This window comes from Macaca mulatta, chromosome 16 (genome assembly GCF_049350105.2).
Source record: "Macaca mulatta isolate MMU2019108-1 chromosome 16, T2T-MMU8v2.0, whole genome shotgun sequence".
NCBI lineage: Eukaryota > Metazoa > Chordata > Mammalia > Primates > Cercopithecidae > Macaca > Macaca mulatta.
In genome coordinates, this window is record NC_133421.1 from 77,414,634 (window position 1) to 77,435,521 (window position 20,888).

General features: G+C 44.1%; 1 protein-coding gene across 1 annotated transcript in view; it reads left to right on the forward strand.

Moving 5' to 3' along the window:
* Positions 1–20,888, forward strand: part of PITPNC1 (phosphatidylinositol transfer protein cytoplasmic 1) — a 284,988-nt gene that overhangs the window by 255,894 nt on the left and 8,206 nt on the right. The window contains exons 7-8 of the mRNA XM_077972577.1: positions 4,237–4,392; positions 10,091–10,154. Of these exons, the coding sequence (XP_077828703.1) occupies positions 4,237–4,392; positions 10,091–10,154 (220 nt within the window). The remainder of the gene's footprint in view (positions 1–4,236; positions 4,393–10,090; positions 10,155–20,888) is intronic.

Consider the following 20,888-nt stretch of genomic DNA (forward strand, 5'->3'; position numbering starts at 1 on the left):
TGGGCCAAGATCATGCCCCTGTACTCCAGCCTGGGTGACAGGGTGAGACTCCATCTCAAAAAAAGAAAAAAAGAGGCCGGGCGCGGTGGCTCAAGCCTGTAATCCCAGCACTTTGGGAGGCCGAGGCGGGTGGATCACGAGGTCAGGAGATCGAGACTATCCTGGCTAACATGGTGAAACCCCGTCTCTACTAAAAATACAAAAAACTAGCCGGGCGTGGTGGCGGGCGCCTGTAGTCTCAGCTACTTGGGAGGCTGAGGCGGGAGAATGGCGTGAACCCGGGAGGCGGAGCTTGCAGTGAGCCGAGATCACGCCACTGCACTCCAGCCTGGGAGACACAGCGAGACTCCGTCTCAAAAAAAAAAAAAAAAAAAAAAAAAAGCCTTCATTTATTTTTATGCCAGAATAATATTTCATTGTATGGACATACCACATATTGTGTATCCATCAGTTCAAGGAAATTTGTATTGTTTCCTTTTTTTTTGGCCATTATGAATTAGAACATCCATGTACATGTTTTGTTTTTTGGAGTTTTGTTATTTTTTGAGACAGGGTCTCACTCTGTCACTGAGGCTAGAGTGCAGTGGCATAATTACAACTTAACACAGCCTCAATTTCCTGGGCTCAAGTGGTCCTCCCACCTTAGCCTCTCAAGTAGCTGGGACTATAAGTACATGCCACCACGCCTGGCTAATTTTTGTATTTTTTGTAGAGAAGGGGTTTTGCCATGTTGCCCAGGCTTAAACTCCTGGACTCAAGTGATCCACCCGCCTCGGCCTCCCAAAGTGCTGGGATTATAGGCACAAGCCACTGCACCCGGCCCATGTACACGTTTTTGTGTGGATATGTGTTTTCAGATCTCTCGGGCAGATATCTGGGAGTGAAATTGCTAGGTTACATGGTAACCCTATGTTTAATCTTTTGATGAGCTACTGAAATGTTTTTCAAAGTGGCCACACTATTGATACTTCTGTCACAATGTAGGAGACTGCTAGTTTCTCCCTGTCTTTTCCAACGCTTGTTATTGTGAACATAGAATTTCAACTAGTTTTTCACTTAGGTATTTACCAAATGTTGGTTAAGATTCTGATGTCCCAGCCACACGTGTGTGATATGTCAAATAGGGTTCAAGCATTCACTCAACAAGCATGTATTCGACATCTGTGATGCGCTCACCTGCCAGACCCATGACAGGGGAAGCTTCAGAAGCATAAAGGAGGAGCCCTCATTCTGAGCCACCCAGGAAAGGGTCCTTGGAGGGGATGAAGTTTTTATTTTTTATTTTTTTTTTTGTTTTTTGAGACAGAGTCTCTCTCTGTCGCCCAGGCTGGAGTGCAGGGGCACAATCTCAGCTCACTGCAACCTCCGTTTTCTGGATTCTAGTGCTTCTCTTGCCTCAGCCTCCCTGGTACCTGGGATTACAGGCATACATCATCACCATGCCCAGCTAATTTTTTTTTATTTTTAGTAGAGACAGGCTTTCACCATGTTGCCCAGGCTGGTCTCAAACTCCTGACCTCAAATGATCCACCTACCTTGGCCTCCCAAAGTGCTGGGATTACAGGCCTCAGCCACCATGCCTGACCAAGTGTTTTTCTCTCTCTTTTTTTTTTTTAAATACAGCTGGGGTCTTGCTGTGTTGGCCAGCCTGGCCTTGAACTTCTGGCCTCAAGCAATCCTCCTGCCTTGGCCTCACAAAGTGTTGGGATTAAAGGCATGAGCCATTGCACCCGGCCCCTAACTTAAGTCTTGAAGCAAGGAAAGGAGAATCAGTCAGAGTGTGGGAGTTGGTGGGGGAGAAGGAACTTCAGGAAGGGGGACCAGTGCCTATCTAGGAGGTTCCAGACTCCTGGGGCTTTGGAGAATGCGGCCAGCGGGAGCTTCTTAAGGCTTACAAGAGAGGTGTGGCATTGGGAGGCTGGTCTGGAAAAGATGCCAGAAAAATAAGTAATAACATAAAAGACCTTGTACTTCCTTCCTGCCAGGGCATATTACTTTTATGCTACACTCATGGTGCCGTGGACAGATTTTGAGGAGGGGAGTTTACATCTGGGAGGCCGCTGTGGCAGCAGAGTGGGGAATGGTGGATGGAGAGATTGAGAAGAGGCAGGAGGGCAAGCATTCACCCTCTACTTTGAAATGAAGGCCTGGCGTCAGCCTGGCACGGAAGTTGGCCCTGGGAGTGCACTGTGTTTTTTAGAGGAGCTACAGTTGTGGAAGTGGTCACCGTAGCAAAAAGGTCCTGCCAGAGGAGGCAGATCTGTAAGGGAAGTCAAGGGCAGCCTGAAAGCCCTCTTTAGAGGCCAGTGCCAGATAGCCTTGGCAGAGCCACAGCCAGACCTGAGGGAATAAACCTGTCTTTATTTGGAAGCAGCCTGCTTTTACCTCCCAAGCCCACCCCTGAGACACAGTCTGGTCTGCATTAAAAGGGCTGGGGCTGTCCCAGCCAATGTGGTTTTGTGTCTCATCCTATCTACTTCTCTACACAGGACCCCCTGACTGCCAGGTTTACCAGCCAGGCCAACATGGCAAAACCTGGTCTCTACTAAAAATACAAAAATTAGCTGGGTGTGGTGGCAGACGCCTGTAATCCCAGCTACCTAGGAGGCTGAGGCAGGAGAATCCCTTGAACCCGGGAGGCAGAGGTTGGGGTGAGCCAAGATGAAGCCACTGCCCTCCAGCCTGGGTGACAGAGCAAGACTCCATCTCAAAAACAGCAACAACCAAAAACCCTTTTACCTGTTTTTCTTTCTTATAATTGAAGTATAATACAAATCTTAAGTGTAAAACTCAGTGAATGTGTACACGTTACATCCAGATCAACATATAATCATCCCAGAAGTTTCCTTCATGTCCCTTTGCACCAAACCCCAACCGTCAAAGAGATTACTGCTCATTTAACTTTTATCACCATACATAAAGTTTTGCTTGTTCTTGAATTTCAATTTGAAGCATACAATGTATATGCTATTGCATTTGACTGCTTTTGCTTAACATAGTATCAGTGAGAGTTGCACATGTTTTTGCATGCATCAGCCGTTTGTTCTTTTTCGTCGCTGTCTAGTATTCCGTTGTACACCTAGACCACAATTTATCTGTTTGGTTTCTTGCTGATGAACATTTGGACTGTTCCCGGTTTTTGTCTACTGTATTTAAAGCTGTTGTGAGGCCAGGTATGGTGATTCACACCTGTAATCCCAGTACTTTGGGCAGCCAAGAAGGGAGGATCACTTGAGGTGAGAAGTTGGAGACCAGCCTGGGCAATATAGTGAGACCCATCTCTACAAAAAAAGAAAAGAAAAAATTGAGGCCAGGTGCGGTGGCTCACGCCTGTAATTCCAGCATTTTGGGAGGTCGAGGTGGGCAGATCACGAGGTCAGGAGATCAAGACTATCCTGGCTAACAGAGTGAAACCCCGTCTCTACTAAAAATACAAAAAATTAGTTGGCATGGTGGTGGGCACCTGTAGTCCCAGGGGAGACTGAGACAGAAGAATGATGTGAACCCAGAAGGCGGAGCTTGCAGTGAGCTGAGATTGCGCCACTGCACTCCAGCCTGGGCAACAGAGTGAGACTCCATCTCAAAAAAAAAGAAAAGAAAAGAAAAGAAAAAATTGAGACACAATATAATTCATCCTTTTAAATAAATGTGCAATTCAGTGGTTTTTAGCAGATTCAGAAGGTTGTGCAACTATCACCACTGTCTAATACCAGAACGTTTTCATCACTCCAAGAGGAAATGTTATATCCATTCATAATCACTCTACATCCCTTCCTTTCCTCAATCCTTGTCAACTACTAATCTACTTTCTGTCTCTATGTTGTTTGTTTGTTTGTTTGTTTGTTTTTGAGATGGAGTTTCACTCTTGTTACCCAGGTTGGAGTGCAATGGCGCGATCTCGGCTCACCGCAACCTCCGCCTCCCGGGTTCAAGCAATTCTCCTGCCTCAGCCTCCCAAGTAGCTGGGATTACAGGCAGTAGGTGGGATTACCACCACGCCCAGCTAATTTTGTATTTATAGTAGAGACAGGGTTTCTCCATGTTGGTCAGGCTGGTCTCGAACTCCCGACCTCAGGTCATCTGCCCGCCTCGGCCCCTCAAAGTGCTGGGATTACAGGCGTGAGCCACCACACCCAGCCCTGTTTCTATGTTATTTCATACTTATTCCCGACATTTAATATCGATCATCAAACTTTTAATATATCAAATTTCTTTGATTTTTTTTTTTTTTTTGAGGATCCTAAGCACTTCAAGTCAGAGAAGACAGGACGGGGACAGTTGAGAGAAGGCTGGAGAGAGAATCATCAGCCCATCATGTGCTCCTACAAGCTGGTGACTGTGAAGTTTGAGGTCTGGGGGCTTCAGACCAGAGTGGAACAGTTTGTACACAAGGTAAGTGGCCCAGCAGCAGTTCCTGGGCTATGGAAAAGGTAACTGTCTATATTGCCAAGTTAAAGTACATGATACACGGCAGGTGCACAAATACTGCACCAACATCAGGTCACCGCATCTCAAAAACACTTTTTGGGCCAGTCGGGGTGGCCCACGCCTGTAATCCTAGCACTTTGGGAGGTCGAGACGGGTGGATCCCTTGAGGCCAAGAGTTCAAGACCAGCCTGGCCAACATGGTGAAACCCCATCTCTACTAAAAATACAAAAACATTAGCTGGGCGTGGTGGTGGGTGCCTGTAACCCAGCTACTCAGGAGGCTGAGGCAGGGGAATTGCTTGAATCCGGGAGGCAGAGATTGCAGTGAACCGAGATCACAGCATTGCACTCCAGCCTGGGTGATAAGAGAGAAGCTCTGTCTCAAAAAATAAAAAATAAAAAAATGAAAAACACTTTTTGGATGAAAATGCATTTTATGCATGGGTTCAATTTTCTTCCAGTAATAGATGTTTTACACTTCATCTCTCATTCTGTGACCTCCGTGTCTGTTAGGCAAGTGTATTTGGGAAATACACTTCCCACTTTGGCATTGAGCTCATCTACTCCCAGACAGAGGCACGTGGGAAACAGCCAAAGGGCTTATCTGTGAGCACAACCCCTAAGGTTAATTGCCACCCAAAAGATCTGCAAATGTAGGCACCTAAAGTGGAAGATGCCCAGAGATAGAACAAGAAACCCCAATAGTCCCATTAGACAGTATACCCCAGCATTTCTGCTCCTTTAATAATTCTGTTACCAAAGTGGCCAGGTGCGTTGGCTCATGCCTGTAATACCAGCCCTTGGGGAGGCTGAGGCAGGTGGATCACTTGAGGTCAGGAGTTCGAGACCAGCCTGGCCAACCTGGCAAAACCCTGTCTCTACTAAAAATACAAAAAAAGTAGCCAGGTGTAATGGCACGTGCTTGTAATCCCAGCTACTCAGGAGGCTGAGGCAGGAGAATTGCTTGAACCCAGGAGGCAGAGGTTGCAGTGAGCTGAAATTGTGCTACTGCACTCCATCCTGGGCAGCAGAGCAAGACTCCATCTTAAAAAAAAAAAAGGAAATAATAATAATAATTCTGTTACCAAAGAATTGTTAACAGCCTCAGGATGCAGATTTCAATTGTATACCTACTTTGACTAAGCATGTTCATTTTGGTTTTTGTTGTTGTTGTTGTTGCTGTTGTTGTTTTGAGACAGAGTCTCACTCTGTCACCAGGCTGGAGTGCAGTGGCACGATCTCAGCTCACTGCAACCTATGCCTCCCGGGTTCAAGCAATTCCCCTGCCTCAGCCTCCCGAGTAGCTGGGACTACAGGTGCGCATGCCACCATGCCCAGATAATTTTCGTATTTTTAGCAGAGACAGAGTTTCACCACGTTGGCCGGCATGGTCTCGATCTCTTGACCTCGTGATCTGCCCACCTCGGCCTCCCAAAGTGCTGGGATTACAGGCGTGAGCCACCGCGCCCGGCCAGCATGTTCATTTTGTAGCAGAATCCCACTTGGTGATGATCCATATTTTCTCAGGGTTTCTAACATGACTCTGTCCCTCATGGGAGAAAAAAATGGGAAATGCAATGTTGAGCATTGCTCTTTGTAGCTGCTCTCATTTTCATAAGAATAAATACTACTCAAATTGTCTCTACATTCCAGATAGGCTGGTTATCTGTTTGTTTTTCCACTTAAAAACTGATAAAGAGTAGCTTTCCAAAATTATTTTGGAGTCACTGGAATTTAACCTTAATGCACTCAGCTTTTCATTACTTAGATGGATTTGTCTATTGAGATTGGGGTCCAGTTAACAATAAAAAGTTTAGTTCTGGAACTTAGGTCCAAGAACTAGACTGCCAGTCTCTTGAACCCTCATAACTCAGGCTCATGGTAAATGGCGGACTCTGGCACAAACATGAGAGCCCTGGGTGTTTTCTTGAACAGAGAAGCATGCCGCTCCTCTCCCGTGCTCCAGAACCCAGCCAGCCAGCCAGGAGCCAGAATGAAATGTGAAACATAGAAATCAAGCTCCAGGATCTCCTGTTTTCCTCCTGTGTCCTGGTTATCGCACAGGAAAGCAATTGCAGCTCTGAAAGTACATGTTTTCCAGCCTCAGCTCTGTGTCTATGTAAGACAGTATCTTCCTTGGTTTCCCACAGCATCCCTTTTTGTGTGTGGCTTTTTAAGGTAAAAAGACCTCCTCTTTCTAGGGCCACTATCATAGTGTTTTTTTATTTTGTTTTGTTTTTTTGAGATGGAGTCTCAATCTGTTGCCCAGGCTGGAGTGCAGTGACATGATCTCGGCTCACTGCAACTTCCGCCTCCCAGATTCGAGCAATTCTTGTGCCTGAGCCTCCTGAGTAGCTAAGGCACAGGTGCGTGCCACCACACCCGGCTAATTTTTGTATTATTAGTAGAGACGGGGTTTCACTGTGTTAGCCAGGCTGGTCTCGAACTCCTAACCTCAAGTGATTTGCCCGCCTTGGCCTCCCAAAGTACTGGGTTTACAGTCATGAGCCACCACGCCCAGCTTCATAGTGTGTTTTATTTCCACTCACAAAGCACATTTATCAAAGCCAGAGTTGTCAGTTAAAAAGAGAATAATACAAAATAAAAATAAAGCTGGGCGCAGTTCACACCTGTAATCCCACCATTTTGAGAGGCCAAGGCTGGCGGATCACTTGAGGTCAGGAGTTCGAGACCAGTCTGGCCAACATGGTGAAATCCCATCTCTACTAAAAATGCAAAAATTAGCTGGGCGTGGTGATGCACCCTGTAGTCCCAGCTACTCGGGAGGCCGAGGCAGGAGAATCACTTGAACCCAGGAAGCAGAGGGTGCAGTGAGCCTAGGTCATACCACCGCACTACAGCCTGGGTGACAGAGCAAGACTCTGTCTCCAAAAAATAATAATAGTAATGATAATAATAATAATAATTTAAAAGGCCATATTTAGATTGCTCCAGGGTCCACTGTGTTTCTTTTCTCACAGCTGACTCAAGCTAGTTTTAAGAATCTGTTTCTTGAAAATACCTGTAAGATTTATGCTTTGCCCTTTCCAAATATAATGAAGTGTTACTGACGCTCAGAAACACACCTGCTCTGGCATGTGAGTCGCTAATGAGTATCTGAGGCTAGCATTTGCATGGGTTGAAGGTGCCAGGGATGCCTTTCTCTGAACACCTTTGTTTTTTTAAGAATCTATTCACAATTAAGGGGAAAAAATGTTCGAAAGTGAGCCATTAGCACATTATTGAATTCTTGTTTCCAGCCGACAGCTGTGTTGTGCTTCGTGTAATAGGGTACATTTACTGATGCCTCGATGCTGTTCTTTTGATTTCCATGAATTTGAGACACTCAGCACTCAAGTGTGTATAGCTGCGTGTTGTTTCTTGTATCATTATGTGTTTCCTACTTTCAAGTCAGAAAAGCCTCACTAGATATCCAGAGGCCTGGAGTCATAAACACTTCATTATAAATGCTTTTCTTGTTTCTGCAAATTCACCGAATTAAAATCCTTCATTTATTGAAACATGCTTGAACCTTCCACGAGAGGTTTTTGACAATCACTGGATTTGTTTGGCAGGAAGAAAGGAATGTTGGAGGGAGACTGTGAGTATCCAAGAAATGTAAAAAGACATATTTACCCAGGATGGAAAAGAATACCATGAAATAAAAACACATGAACAGTATTCACACACACACACACACACACGCACACACACACAAATGCTATATACTATTTTCCTTAGCCTTCTATTGCCATTATGTGTCACCATAAGTAACAATTTCATCCCTTTTGTGTCCAGTCAAGCTTATCATTCCCATTATGTTCTATTCTAGTTCAGGTCTCTTTTTTCATCCTTTCAATGACAGTTAAAATAAACTGCCTTTTTTCTCTCCTTCTATTACATGAAAGTCAAACCTAAAATGATATTTATATATCTTGTATCTTACACCTTCATCTATGTTTGTTTAAAAATTGAGGCTGGGAGTGGTGGCTCATGCCTGTAATCCCAGCACTTTGGGAGGCCGAGGCGGGCGGGTCACAAGATCAGGAGTTTGAGACCAGCCTGACGAACATGGTGAAACACCGTCTCTACTAAAAAAATACAAAAATTAGCCAGGCATGGTGGCAGGCACCTGTAATCCCAGCTACTCAGGAGGCTAAGGCAGGAGAATCACTTGAACCAGGGAGGCGGAGGTTGCAGTGAGCCGAGATCGCACCACTGCACTCCAGCCTGGGGACAGAGCAAGACTCCATCTCAAAAAAAAAAAAAGATAAAAAGAAAAACTGAATCAATATTTATTTTTTAAATAATTTTTGTGGGTACATAGTAGGTGTAAAGAAATAGGGGGTATATGAGATGTTTTCATAAGGCCTGTAATGTGAAATAAGCGCAATGTGAAGAATGGGGTATCCATCCCCTCCAGCATTTATCCTTTGTGTTACAAACAATCCAATTACACTCTAAGTTATTTTAAAATATACAATTAAAAAAATGAATCAGGCTGGGTGAGGTGGCTCACACCTGTAATCCCAGCACTTTGGAAGGCCAAAGCAGGTGAATTGCTTGAGGCCAGGAGTTTGAGACCAGCCTGGACAACATGGCGAAACCCTGTCCGTAATAAAAATACAAAAATTAGCCAGGCATGGTGGCGTGCACCTGTAGTCCCAGCTACTCAGGAGGCTAAGGCACAAGAATCACTTAACCACAAGAGGCAGAGGTTACAGTGAGTTGAGATTGCACCACTGCACTTCAGTCTGGGGGACAGAGCAAGACTGTCTCAAAAAAAAAAAAAAAAAAAAGAATCAATATTTAGGATATGTCATCAGAAAAGAGAGAATATTAGGTGCTGTTCACTTTTTAGGATATGTCATCAGAAAAGAGGGAATGTTAAGTGCTGTTTGCTTAGAAGTGACTTGCTGTCGGCCAGGTGTGGTGGCTAACACCTGTGATCCCAGCACTTTGGGAGTTTGAGGCGGGCATATCACGAGGTCAAGAGATCGAGACTATCCTGGCAAACATGGTGAAACCCCATCTCTACTAAAAATACAAAAATTAGCCAGGCACGGTGTCATGTGCCTGTAGTTCCAGCTACTCGTGAGGCCGAGGCAGGAGAATTGCTTGAATCCTGGAGGTGAAGGTTGCTGTGAGCCGAGATCGCGCCACTGCACTCCAGCTTGGTGACAGAGCGACTCTGTCTCCAAAAAAAAAAAAAGTGACTTGCTGCCTAGAAAAGTGTTCTAGATTTCCAACATTTATGACCTCCTGGCACCAACCAGTGAGACACACACCCTCCCACAGATGAAAAGTAGATGCTGTTTTAGTTAGATGGAGAGAAAAACTTCAAGGTAATTAACCTAGAGATTTATCTGTATCACTGCTGTGTGACTGTCAAGTATTTGTCATTAGTTTGTACACACACCCAGCCCTACTCTCAAATAAGACAAGGAGATGAATATACTGCAAGTATATGTACACCATGGGAAAGGGCTGGAGGTGTGTGAGCACTATAGGACCTATGGGCAGCCTGTAATTGTCATCACCTACAGACAGAGGGATTAAGAACTCTGTAATCGCAAAGATTCCCAGAATTGTTAACAACTTGCCTTCCAAATAGTTTTCATCAACGATGCTATTATTTCAATCTCCTTCTTTTACTTTGTAGGTGGTCCGAGACATTCTGCTGATTGGACATAGACAGGCTTTTGCATGGGTTGATGAGTGGTATGGTAAGTCAATTTCTCCAAAATAACTTGTAGAACAACTTCATGTTGTCTTGGGCTTTCTGTCCATTTGGCTTCAACTGCTACCTAGAAGGACAACAACAAAGGCAAGGCCGTTGCTTCCTGTGTTGGAAATAGCACTGTCTGCCAAGCATAATGAAGATGTAATTATAGAAGCTTGGTCTAAAATAACCACGGAATTATTGACTAAGTAGGAACCTCAGGATGTTTGATGCTTACATAGTTGATACGCACAGCTCCATCATTTTCTGTTAGATGGGTTTCAAACCCATCCTAATTTATCCTAAACTTCAAGATCAAAGCTGTCTGAAGCGTCCTGTCAAGTAAAAGCAGTCCTTTGATTCAGAAAACATTTGAAACCACCCCTCACCAAATATATACAGGTCCTGCAAAAATTCAAAGGCAGACAGAGGCATAGGTGCCCCGTTCATCCTAATTGAAACTATGGTTCTGGCTTTTTTGTTCATGATCTGGGAAGAGTTAAACGATTTCTACACATTTCCAGCAAATGAAAACAAGGTTAGCTTCATCCCATGATGGATGGACCATCCTTCCCAGGTCCTCAGCAGTCTTGTTTTGTCCACATGAATTTTCTGCACTCCCAGAATCAGTCATCAGATGGCTACCGTCCTTGGCTATAAATAGAAAGGAACACGCCCCACCAGTGACTTAGGTTAGATCTGATTTTCAGGTCGATTGTCTAATGAAATGCCCTCCTCCTTGGCCTTTTCCTAAGTCACATTAAATTTGTTCTGAGTATAACCTAGATTGCATTTTGGTCCTTTTCTATCACTGTTTCACCAACTCCCTCCCTTTTCTGAGCAGAAGGTACCAAAGTAAAAGGACACGTTAGACGGAAGGGGCAAAGACAGTCATTTTTATTAGTATTGTTAGCGATTTCTGAGCCACATTTAAAAAGGCATGGTTCTTCTTTTTCTGTTTTTTTTTTTAACCTCCTTTTGCAGTTTTCCCAGATCTGCACCTTCTGAAGCGCAAATGCACCTTTCTGGGTTTGTCCAAATGCAGATCATTTAACGCTCTCTTATCACGCACCCACAGAATGCCGCTCTCATGCCGCAAAAGCACTGACTTGCCACATTGTCATGATGTCTCCCAGAGACCTGTCTATTTCTAGTTGTGTTTTGTGAGGCAGGCAGGAGAGTCTCCTGTGATTACTTCCTCTGATCCTTAAATAAATCTTTCTGGTTGTTTTTTTCTGGGGAGCTTTTCTCCGATTCTCAGAGGGAGCACAGACCCCAAGAAAGGATAAGAACTTCTGGTCTCTCCCAACTTGTGCTCCTCAGAGCTCACGGTTTCCTTGCTACCAACACCAAGGAAATATCAAAAGGATATTTAAAGAATCATAGGTGCAAACTAATTAGAAGTTCGGCAAAAAGAGAGGTACCTGAAGGGCCAAAAATCTGCCACTTTGAAAACCAAGAGACAGGCCGGGCGCGGTGGCTCAAGCCTGTAATCCCAGCACTTTGGGAGGCCGAGACGGGCGGATCACGAGGTCAGGAGATCGAGACCATCCTGGCTAACCCGGTGAAACCCCGTCTTTACTAAAAAAAAAAATACAAAAAACTAGCCGGGCGAGATGGTGGGCGCCTGTAGTCCCAGCTACTCGGGAGGCTGAGGCAGGAGAATGGCGTAAACCGGGAAGGCGGAGCTTGCAGTGAGCTGAGATCCGGCCACTGCACTCCAGCCCGGGCGACAGAGCGAGACTCCGTCTCAAAAAAAAAAAAAAAAAAAAGAAAACCAAGAGACAGGGCACTTGGATAGGTTTCTCTCCGTTGCCAGAGTGCCAAAGAAGATTTTTCAGCAAAAAGAATAGCCGGATTCTGATCAAGAGGACAGAATAATAAAGAGGGTTTGATTACAGGCAGGACATAGGAAGAAAACCCAACATGGGTGGGTATCTAGTAAATGAAAGGCCAGGAAGGGGATGGGGGATGGGGCCTGACTCTTCCATCTCAGCTAAGCCTAGGGCAAAGGGCAAGGAAGAGACTTAGACTTAGGGACTTCCTTTTTTTTTTTTTTTTTTTTTTAGACAGAGTCTCGCACTGTCATAAGGGCTGGAGTACAGCAGTGGAGCGATCTCGGCTTACTGCAACCTCTGCCTCCCAGGTTCAAGCGATTTTCCTTGCCTGGGCCTCCCAAGTAGCTGGGATTACAGGCTCCCACCACCACACCCTGCTAATTTTTTTGTATTTTTAGTGGAGACGGGGTTTCACTATGTTGGCCAGGTTGGTCTCGAATTCCTGACCTCGTGATCCACCCACCTCAGCCTCCCAAAGTGCTGGGATTACAGGCGTGAGCCACTGCACCCGGCCGAGACTTAGGGACTTCTAATAAAAATTGAAAAAAAAAAAAAATCTTGCCAGGCACAGTAGCTCACACCTGTAATCCCAGCACTTTGGGAGGCCTGGGATGGAGGATCACTTGAGCCCAGGAATTCGAGACCACATGGGCAACATAGCAAGACATGATCTCTACAAAATAAAAAAATAAAATAAAATCAGCCAGGCACAGTGGTACATGTCCGTAGTCTTAGCTACTCAGGAGACCAAGGTGAAAGGATCACTTGGTGAGCCCAGGAGCTGGAGGCTGCAGTGAGCTGTGATCACACCACTGCACTCTAACCTGGGTGACCGAGCAAGACCTCATCTATTAAAAAAAAAAAAAAAAAAAAAAGAATTCTGGGATTATAACAGGAGCCCAAGGCTAGAATCATGTACCAAAGGAAACAGGAGATTTCCCTGAATCTGGATACCTTCAAAAAAGAGCACGCACTTACTTAGGATGAATGAAGTGGAAGCATTTAACAACTAAGGAGTCTATTGTGCAAAAAGCCTTTTCCTTATCTGAGCATAAAACAACAGTGTGGGCTTCAGTGAATGTGGATCATCAGAATGCCTTGCACTCCCCAGGGTGGGTCTCCCTTTGCATACACTGACATAGCTCCAACCAAAACAAGCAGTCTTTTCACTCAGCAATGGCCTGAGAACTACACTGTTAATTTCATGTCAGCTGCTGCAACCATCAGCACCCACAGCTGAGCTACTGACCAGGAAAACAGTGGCTCCTTCATCACACAGATGCAGACACGCGGTGAATCAAATGAATGGAAATGCCTCCTGTGCACAGAGTGCCTTCTCAGTCCCGTATGCACAGTAATTCTGGGAACTGTGGACCATGTGTGCCACTGGTACCCAGGCTAAGCGCCCACTAGCATTACCCTTCCACTCCATTTTGGGGTACCTGAATGACTTATTTTTATTCGATCTGGACAGGCTCAGTGAGGCTCTCATGAGTAAACATGGAAAAGGTCCAAAATAAATCCTCGCCTATAGCTATAGCTTCTAGCAGTGGTTCTCAAAGTAAGGTCCCTGGACCTGCAACGTCAGCATCTCTTGGGTATTTGTTAGAAATGCATATTCTCAGGTCCCACCCCAAACGTACTGACTCGGAAACTCTGAGGGTCTAGCCCAGCAATTGTTTTAACACGCCCTCCAGATGGTTTTGTTGCTGGCTAAATTTTAAGAACTACTGGCTTATGACATGGGCTATAAACCAGACTGGGACATTGGGTTATAAGGACAATTTAACTGATTCAATCCAAATAGGTTAACTAGAGAATCATAGCTGTCTACAGGGCCAACCACACTCCAGCCTGGGCGACAGAGCGAGCCTTTGTCTCTAAAAAAACAAAAAATAAAATAAATTTAAAAATGATTGCAGGAACCCAAATTCTTACAACTCTGGTTTCTTGTGAGAATTAGGAAAAAAGCTCTCCTTTCCTCAGATGAATTAGAAAAAGGTGCCCCTTCTAGGCAGACTCAGCAGGTGCTCCGGGCTTAGGGCTGAATTTTAGCCCCATTGGCCTCCTCTGCTGTGTGTTCATACAGTGCACAAACTGTACACGCTGATGCATGGGCAGCTCTGGATGTCTTTCTCTCTAATTAGACTCACCACCTCCAGTGCTTAATTAAGAGTCAAGAAAAAAAGGACATTGTCGAGGGGAGTGATCATTTGTCAGCCAAGGATTAATTTTGTGTCTCTTCTGAGTTTTAGCATTTGGCTGTCATGAAACTGTTTCCCTAAAGAGATTTTATTCTGCTCATGTTCCTTGTAAAGTGTAACCATTTCCATATTGGAGGACTTGAGTGTCTTTCAAAGCTGTGATTGGTCTTTATCCATGAGCCTTGGGTCTCTCTGCATGACTAGAACACTAATCAGAGAAATAACAACAACATATTTCAGGAAATGGGGTGAGAGGGAAGGTGGATAAAAATAGGCAGCCCAGTTTCACAAAGGCATGGTTGTGCTTTACAAATCTGACAGCATTTTGAGAAAGGCACACAGAACATTGCCAGAAGGAGCCTATGATTGAGGTGAACCTCACCAATGTCTTTGAAAACCTGACTCTAACCGAAAAGTATGAGGGAGGGGGAGTTCCGGCTGGTGTAGACCACACTATCTCATGAAAGTGACTTAGAAATCAGCCTGGAGTTCCTAGAGCAGGTCTAACAATGAGGGAAGCAAGATTAAAATGGAGAAAGAAGCCTGCTAGGGGTCGCATTAGCTGGTGGAGTTCACCAAGCCAGCATTTTCCATTGCAACATTGTATGTGTGTGTGCTTCTATTCGTTTATCTGGTGAGAGAATCTATAACTTTCCATCAGATTTTCAGAGGAACCCGTGAACCCTTCCCCTGCGTACTCCCTGCTCCCAATTAAAAACTACAGAAAAAAATCACAACTATGAGGCCGGCGTGGTGGCTCACGCCTGTAATCCCAGCACTTTGGGAGGCCGAGACGGGTGGATCACCCAAGGTCAGGAGTTCAAGACCAGCCTGGCCAACATGATGAAACTCCGTCTTTACTGAAAATACAAAAGTTAGTTGGGCCTGGTTGCAGGCGCCTGTAATCCCAGCTACTCAGGAGGATGAGGCAGGAGAATCGCCTGAACCCAGGAGGCAGAGGTTGCAGTGAGCTGAGATCGCACCATTGCACTCCAGCCTGGGCAACAAGAGCGAAACTCTGTCTCCAAAAAAAAAAAAAAAAATCACAACTATAGATTATAGTTCCAGATCTTAGTGGTCTGAATTATGTGTAGAAAAGGTATACACCACACTTTGAGGATTGGCTACTTTCACTAAAAAAAAATGGAGTTACCCTAAGCTTTTTGTAAGACGCATGTATTGAATTTATAATCGTTGTAAAGGACTTTAAAAATGGCATTTCTCAAATGATGGCTACCATTTTGCTGGAGCCAAAGGAGTATCCATTCTTATTTATGATTTCTGGAGCCTCCCTGACCCAACTACTTGTTCAAGACTTTTATTTTGACTTAGAATGATGTAAAAATGACTTCTGTTTTGGTGAAGAAGCCTGAAAGTGAAGGGAAATGTTTGTAGAGGGAAATAAAGTATAATGTGCCATTGCACAGATCATTGAATTTGAACAGAAAACCCCCCTTTTTAAAATGTTTGCTGCTGCAACTGTGTGGTACAATGAAGGAAAATTCACGCTTGCAGATGCTTTGTTCAAAGGCATTTGTAGTTTCCATGTGTGTTCAACTGACTTCTAAAGGCCTTTCAAACAAGATCTTGCCTCCACTTCCTGTGACATTAACCTCCTTTCATTAAAAATACAATGATTGAAAGAAAATTGCCACCATAAACAAAGCTAAAAGACTAGGGGAAAATATTTGCCACATATGTAGTCAACAGGATTACTATATATAATATATAAAGAGGTCCTATAAATTGAAAATTTGGCTGGGTGTGGTTGCTCACACCTGTAATCCCAGCACTTTGGGAAGCCAAGGCAGGAGAATCACTCGAGCTGAGGAGTTTGAGACCAGCCCTGGCAACATAGGGAGACCCCATCTCTACAAAAAATTTAAAAATTAGCTGGACATGATGGTGTGCCTATAGTCCCAACTGCTTGGGAGGCTGAGGTGGAAGGACCACTTGAGTCTGGGAGGTCAAGGCTGCAGTGAACCATGGTCACATCACTGCACTCCAGCCTAGATGACAGAGCAAAACCCTATCTCAAAAAAAAAAAAAAATGGCCGGGCGCGGTGGCTCAAGCCTGTAATCCCAGCACTTTGGGAGGCCGAGATGGGCGGATCACGAGGTCAGGAGATCGAGACCATCCTGGCTAACACGGTGAAACCCCGTCTCTACTAAGAAATACAAAAAATAGCTGGGCGAGGTGGCAGCGCCTGTAGTCCCAGCTACTCGGGAGGCTGAGGCTGGAGAATGGCGTGAACCCGGGAGGCGGAGCTTGCAGTGAGCTGAGATCCGGCCACTGCACTCCAGCCTGGGCTACAGAGCGAGACTCCGTCTCAAAAAAAAAAAAAAAAAAAAAAATCAATAACTCAAGAAAATGGTAAAGGATATGAATAAGTAAATCATAGAAGAAGAAATACAAATGGCCAATAAACTTACTACTAATCACAAGAAATGTAATGAGAAAGACAAGAAAATAGGATATTTGCCCATCTGATAGCAAAACTTTAAGAGTGGTTATATCCAGTTTTCAATATAAAATGATGATCCAGTTTAATAAAATATACCATAGAAATCATAAGCACAAACAACTTATGACCCAGCCAATCCACTTCCAGAATTTTATTCTGGAATACACATGAGGCCGGGTACAGTGGCTCATGCCTGTAATCCCAGCACTTTGGGAGACTGAGACAGGCAGATCACCTGAGGTCAGGAGTTCAAGACCAGCCTGGACAACATGGTGAAACCCCGTCTCTACTAAAAATACAAAAAAAGTTAGCCGAGTATGGTGACACGTGCCTGTAATCCCAGCTACACAGGAGACTGAGGCAGGAGAATCGCTTGAACCTGGGAGGCAGAAGTTACAGTGAGCCAAGATGGCGCCATTACACTCCAGCCTGGGGACAGAGTGAGACTCTATCTCAAAAAAGAAAAAGAAATACAAATTGCCCATGAATACATGTACAACATGTACAAAGCTATTCTGTGTGGTGGTGTTCATATAAGCTAAAAATTAGTCTCAGTGTAAATGTTTACTAACAGAATTATCAATTAACAAATCCCCTGAGACCAGAGCCTCTTTGCCAAAGTGGAGCTGATGGTTGAGGAGGAGATTTTGGCCTCAGCCCAGTCACTGGCAGAGGAGAACATTCTACTCAGGCCCCATGCAGTATGACCTCACGCCCTGAGATAACAGTCTGCGATCTGATCTCTCCTCACCTGAAGGAGAGCAAGAAACAGAAGAAAAGAAATGACCTCTCTAGAGGGCAAGGAAAGGAAATACTGTCCCCCTGAAGTACGATGAGCAGGGCATGTGTGTCCCCAAAATACTTCCCAGGGCTGTTTAACCTTTGATAGCAGAGTCTCAAAGATATTAGGATGTACTTTCTTTATCAGAAGAAATACCATACCAGTTGCAATATTCTCTTAAATCAGGCAGTTATCCCCAGTATTGCCAGCTTAAGGAGTCTTTATGTAGGAAACCTTATTTAGGAACAGTACATTATGACCTTTCACAATCTAGAAGTGAAGGGCTGATTGTTCACCAATGTATTTGCAAAGTAATTAACATGGGCTTCCTTTAATTAAGAGTTTGGGCCAGGTGTGGTAGCTCACGCCTGTAATCCCAGCACTTTGGGAGGCTAAGGTGGGTGAATCACAAGGTCAGGAGTTCGAGACCAGCCTGGCCAACATGGCGAAACCCCATCTCTACTAAAAATACAAAAATTAGCTGGGTGTAGTGGCGGGTGGCTGTAATCCCAGCTACTTGGGAGGCTGAGGCAGGAGAATCACTTGAACCCGGAAGGCCAAGTTTGTGGTGAGCCAAGATTGCACCATTGCACTCCAGCCTGGGTGACAAGAGTGAAACTCAGTCTAAAAAAAAAAAAAAAAAAAAGAGCTGATACACATAAGCATTTGTTTGCTGGAAGCAAAGAAGTCTGAACCTAAATTGTTTGAAGTCACTCTGATCATTGAAAATCAATCAGTAATAAAGATGAATCATCATTACTGTATAATCTGTCATTGGGCACACGTAATTGAATTTACTAAAACATTGATTTCTATAGAGATTTTGAGGTCATATATGTTGCAAAAGCTAGACAGTGCATTTTACCAGCTAACCTGAACAGGAGCATTTTCACTTGATTAGGATTTCCATAAATTACTGAGAAATACTGAAAATATTTACATCATATTCATACACATTTATAGTCTGTGAGGATATTTCAGGATTTAGACAAACATATTTTCCTTTAGCACAGCAGGGACCAAATTATCACCATCTTTTAGAGAACTACTCTACTAGGAATGTTCATTACTATGTGGCAAAATCGGGAGATTTTCTTTTATAGAATTTTCTGAAATTTAGTTTCTTAACTCTTTGTTTAAAAAAAATAATAAGGGATGACTGGGTGCGGTGGCTCACTCCTGTAATCCCAGCACTTTGGGAGGCTGAGGTGGGCAGATCAGTTGAGGTCAGGAGTTCGAGACCAGCCTGACCAATATGGTGACACCCCATCTCTACTAAAAATAGAAAAATTAGCCAGGTGTGGTGGCACACACCAGTAATCGCAGCTACTCGGGAGGCTGAGGTGGGAGAATCACTTGAATCCGGGAGGCGGAGGTTGCAGTGAGCTGAGATTGCGCCAGTGCACTCTAGCCTGGGTGACAGAGTTAGACTCTGTCTCAAAAAAAAGAAAAAAAAATAACAAAAACACGGGGGATTATGTTTCCAGAGTGAACAGAAATTCTGGAAAAGTGTATCTTCTCCTTACCAATTCCAAATTGATGGTGTCCATCTCATAATGATCCAAAATAAAAAAAATTTTTTTTTTTTGAGACAGAGTCTTGTTCTGTCACCCAGACTAGAGTGCAGTGGCATGATCTTGACTCACTGCAGCCTCCATCTCCCGGGTTCAAGCGATTCTCGTACCTCAGCCTCCCAAGTAGCTGGGGTTACAGGTGTATGCCACCACACCTGGCTAATTTTTCTATTTTTAGTAGAGACAGGGTTTCACCAGGTTGGCCGGGCTGGTCTCCAACTCCCGGCCTCAAGTGATCTGCCCACCTCGGCCTCCCAAAGTGCTGGGATTACAGGCATAAGCCACCCTGCCCAGCCCAAAATAATAGATTTTTAAATAATTTTTTTATTTTCTTTTCCACAAGCAATGCATATATGATGTAGAAAATTTCAAGTGTAGAAAATTTCAAAAATGTAGATAAGCAAAAAGAAGGAAATTAAAATTACCTGTAATTCTAACTCTTCAAAATAATCACTGTCAACATTTTGAAATATATCCTTTGAGTGTTTTTTTAATGTAGATAATGGTTTTCTGACTAAATTAATTTCGTATGCTATGTACAGTCCTTTTTATCTCCTATTTTTTATTTAACAATAGATCAAGGCCGGGCGCGGTGGCTCAAGCCTGTAATCCCAGCACTTTGGGAGGCCGAGACGGGTGGATCACGAGGTCAGGAGATCGAGACCATCCTGGCTAACACAGTGAAACCCCGTCTCTACTAAAAAATACAAAAAACTAGCCGGGCGAGGTGGCGGGCGCCTGTAGTCCCAGCTACTCGGGAGGCTGAGGCAGGAGAATGGCGGGAACCCGGGAGGCAGAGCTTGCAGTGAGCTGAGATCCGGCCACAGCACTCCAGCCTGGGCGACAGAGCAAGACTCCGTCTCAAAAAAAAAAAAAAAAAAAAAAAACCAAAAAAAAAACAATAGATCAAGGATCTCTCTCTAGTATTAACTATTCTTCTACCTAATTTTTGATGATTGCATAGTGCTATCAGTCCCCTGGGTTGTTTTCAATTTTTCATTATTATGAACAAGGCAGCAATGAATAGCTTTGTTGTTAAACCCTTTTTCACATCCATAAAATGGATATATCTTTGAAAGCCCATAGTCACAAAGTTTAAGCCCCTATCTTGACGCTGAGCTAATTAAAGATGAAGTATGATTTCTGTGGGGATTCAGTAGAACAAAAAAACCTATAACTCCTTGGCTTTTGTTTTCCAAATTACTGTCATGCCTGTTGGGATGGTGGGGGGCACCCCCCTAATGACGTATGTGTAGAGAAACTTCTTTAAATTTTCAACTTCTAGCTAAAAATGATCATCTAGTAGTATTTCAGATATATTTGTGTTTAAGAAATGTTGATAAGCAGCCATTGAAAGTAAAGTGATTGTACCGAGAGAATGTGTTGTTATTATTAACTAAGATGCATTTGTTTTCATCACAAAGCAGCATCTCTTTATTGCTTTTTGGTTACCTCGATTTTCTAAAAGAAGAGCATGCTCCTTGCTTGGCCAGGCTGCTGCTTAGCATTCTTGATACTTACATTGCTTATGGACCACATTTTTGATTGAGGATTTCCAGGTATACCTGGGGATCATCTACCACATAAAATAGTCCAGGTCTGGATTTAGAGGCACACACCATCTTGGTCCCAGACAACAGTGAATTAAATCATAAACTCCTGGCAAGTCTGCCCTTTGGAAATGAAGAGGATCTCACATGACACATGGATTGATATAAAAAGACACCAAACCACATGATGCAGAAAATACTTAAGGAAAAATTCCAGCTGTGAATGCCCACTCTAAATCCCCACTAAGCCAATTAGTGGTCAGGGTGGCAGAGTAAGCACTTTGTTCGGCATACCATCATTGGTGAAGGGCATGAAGTTCAGTTCT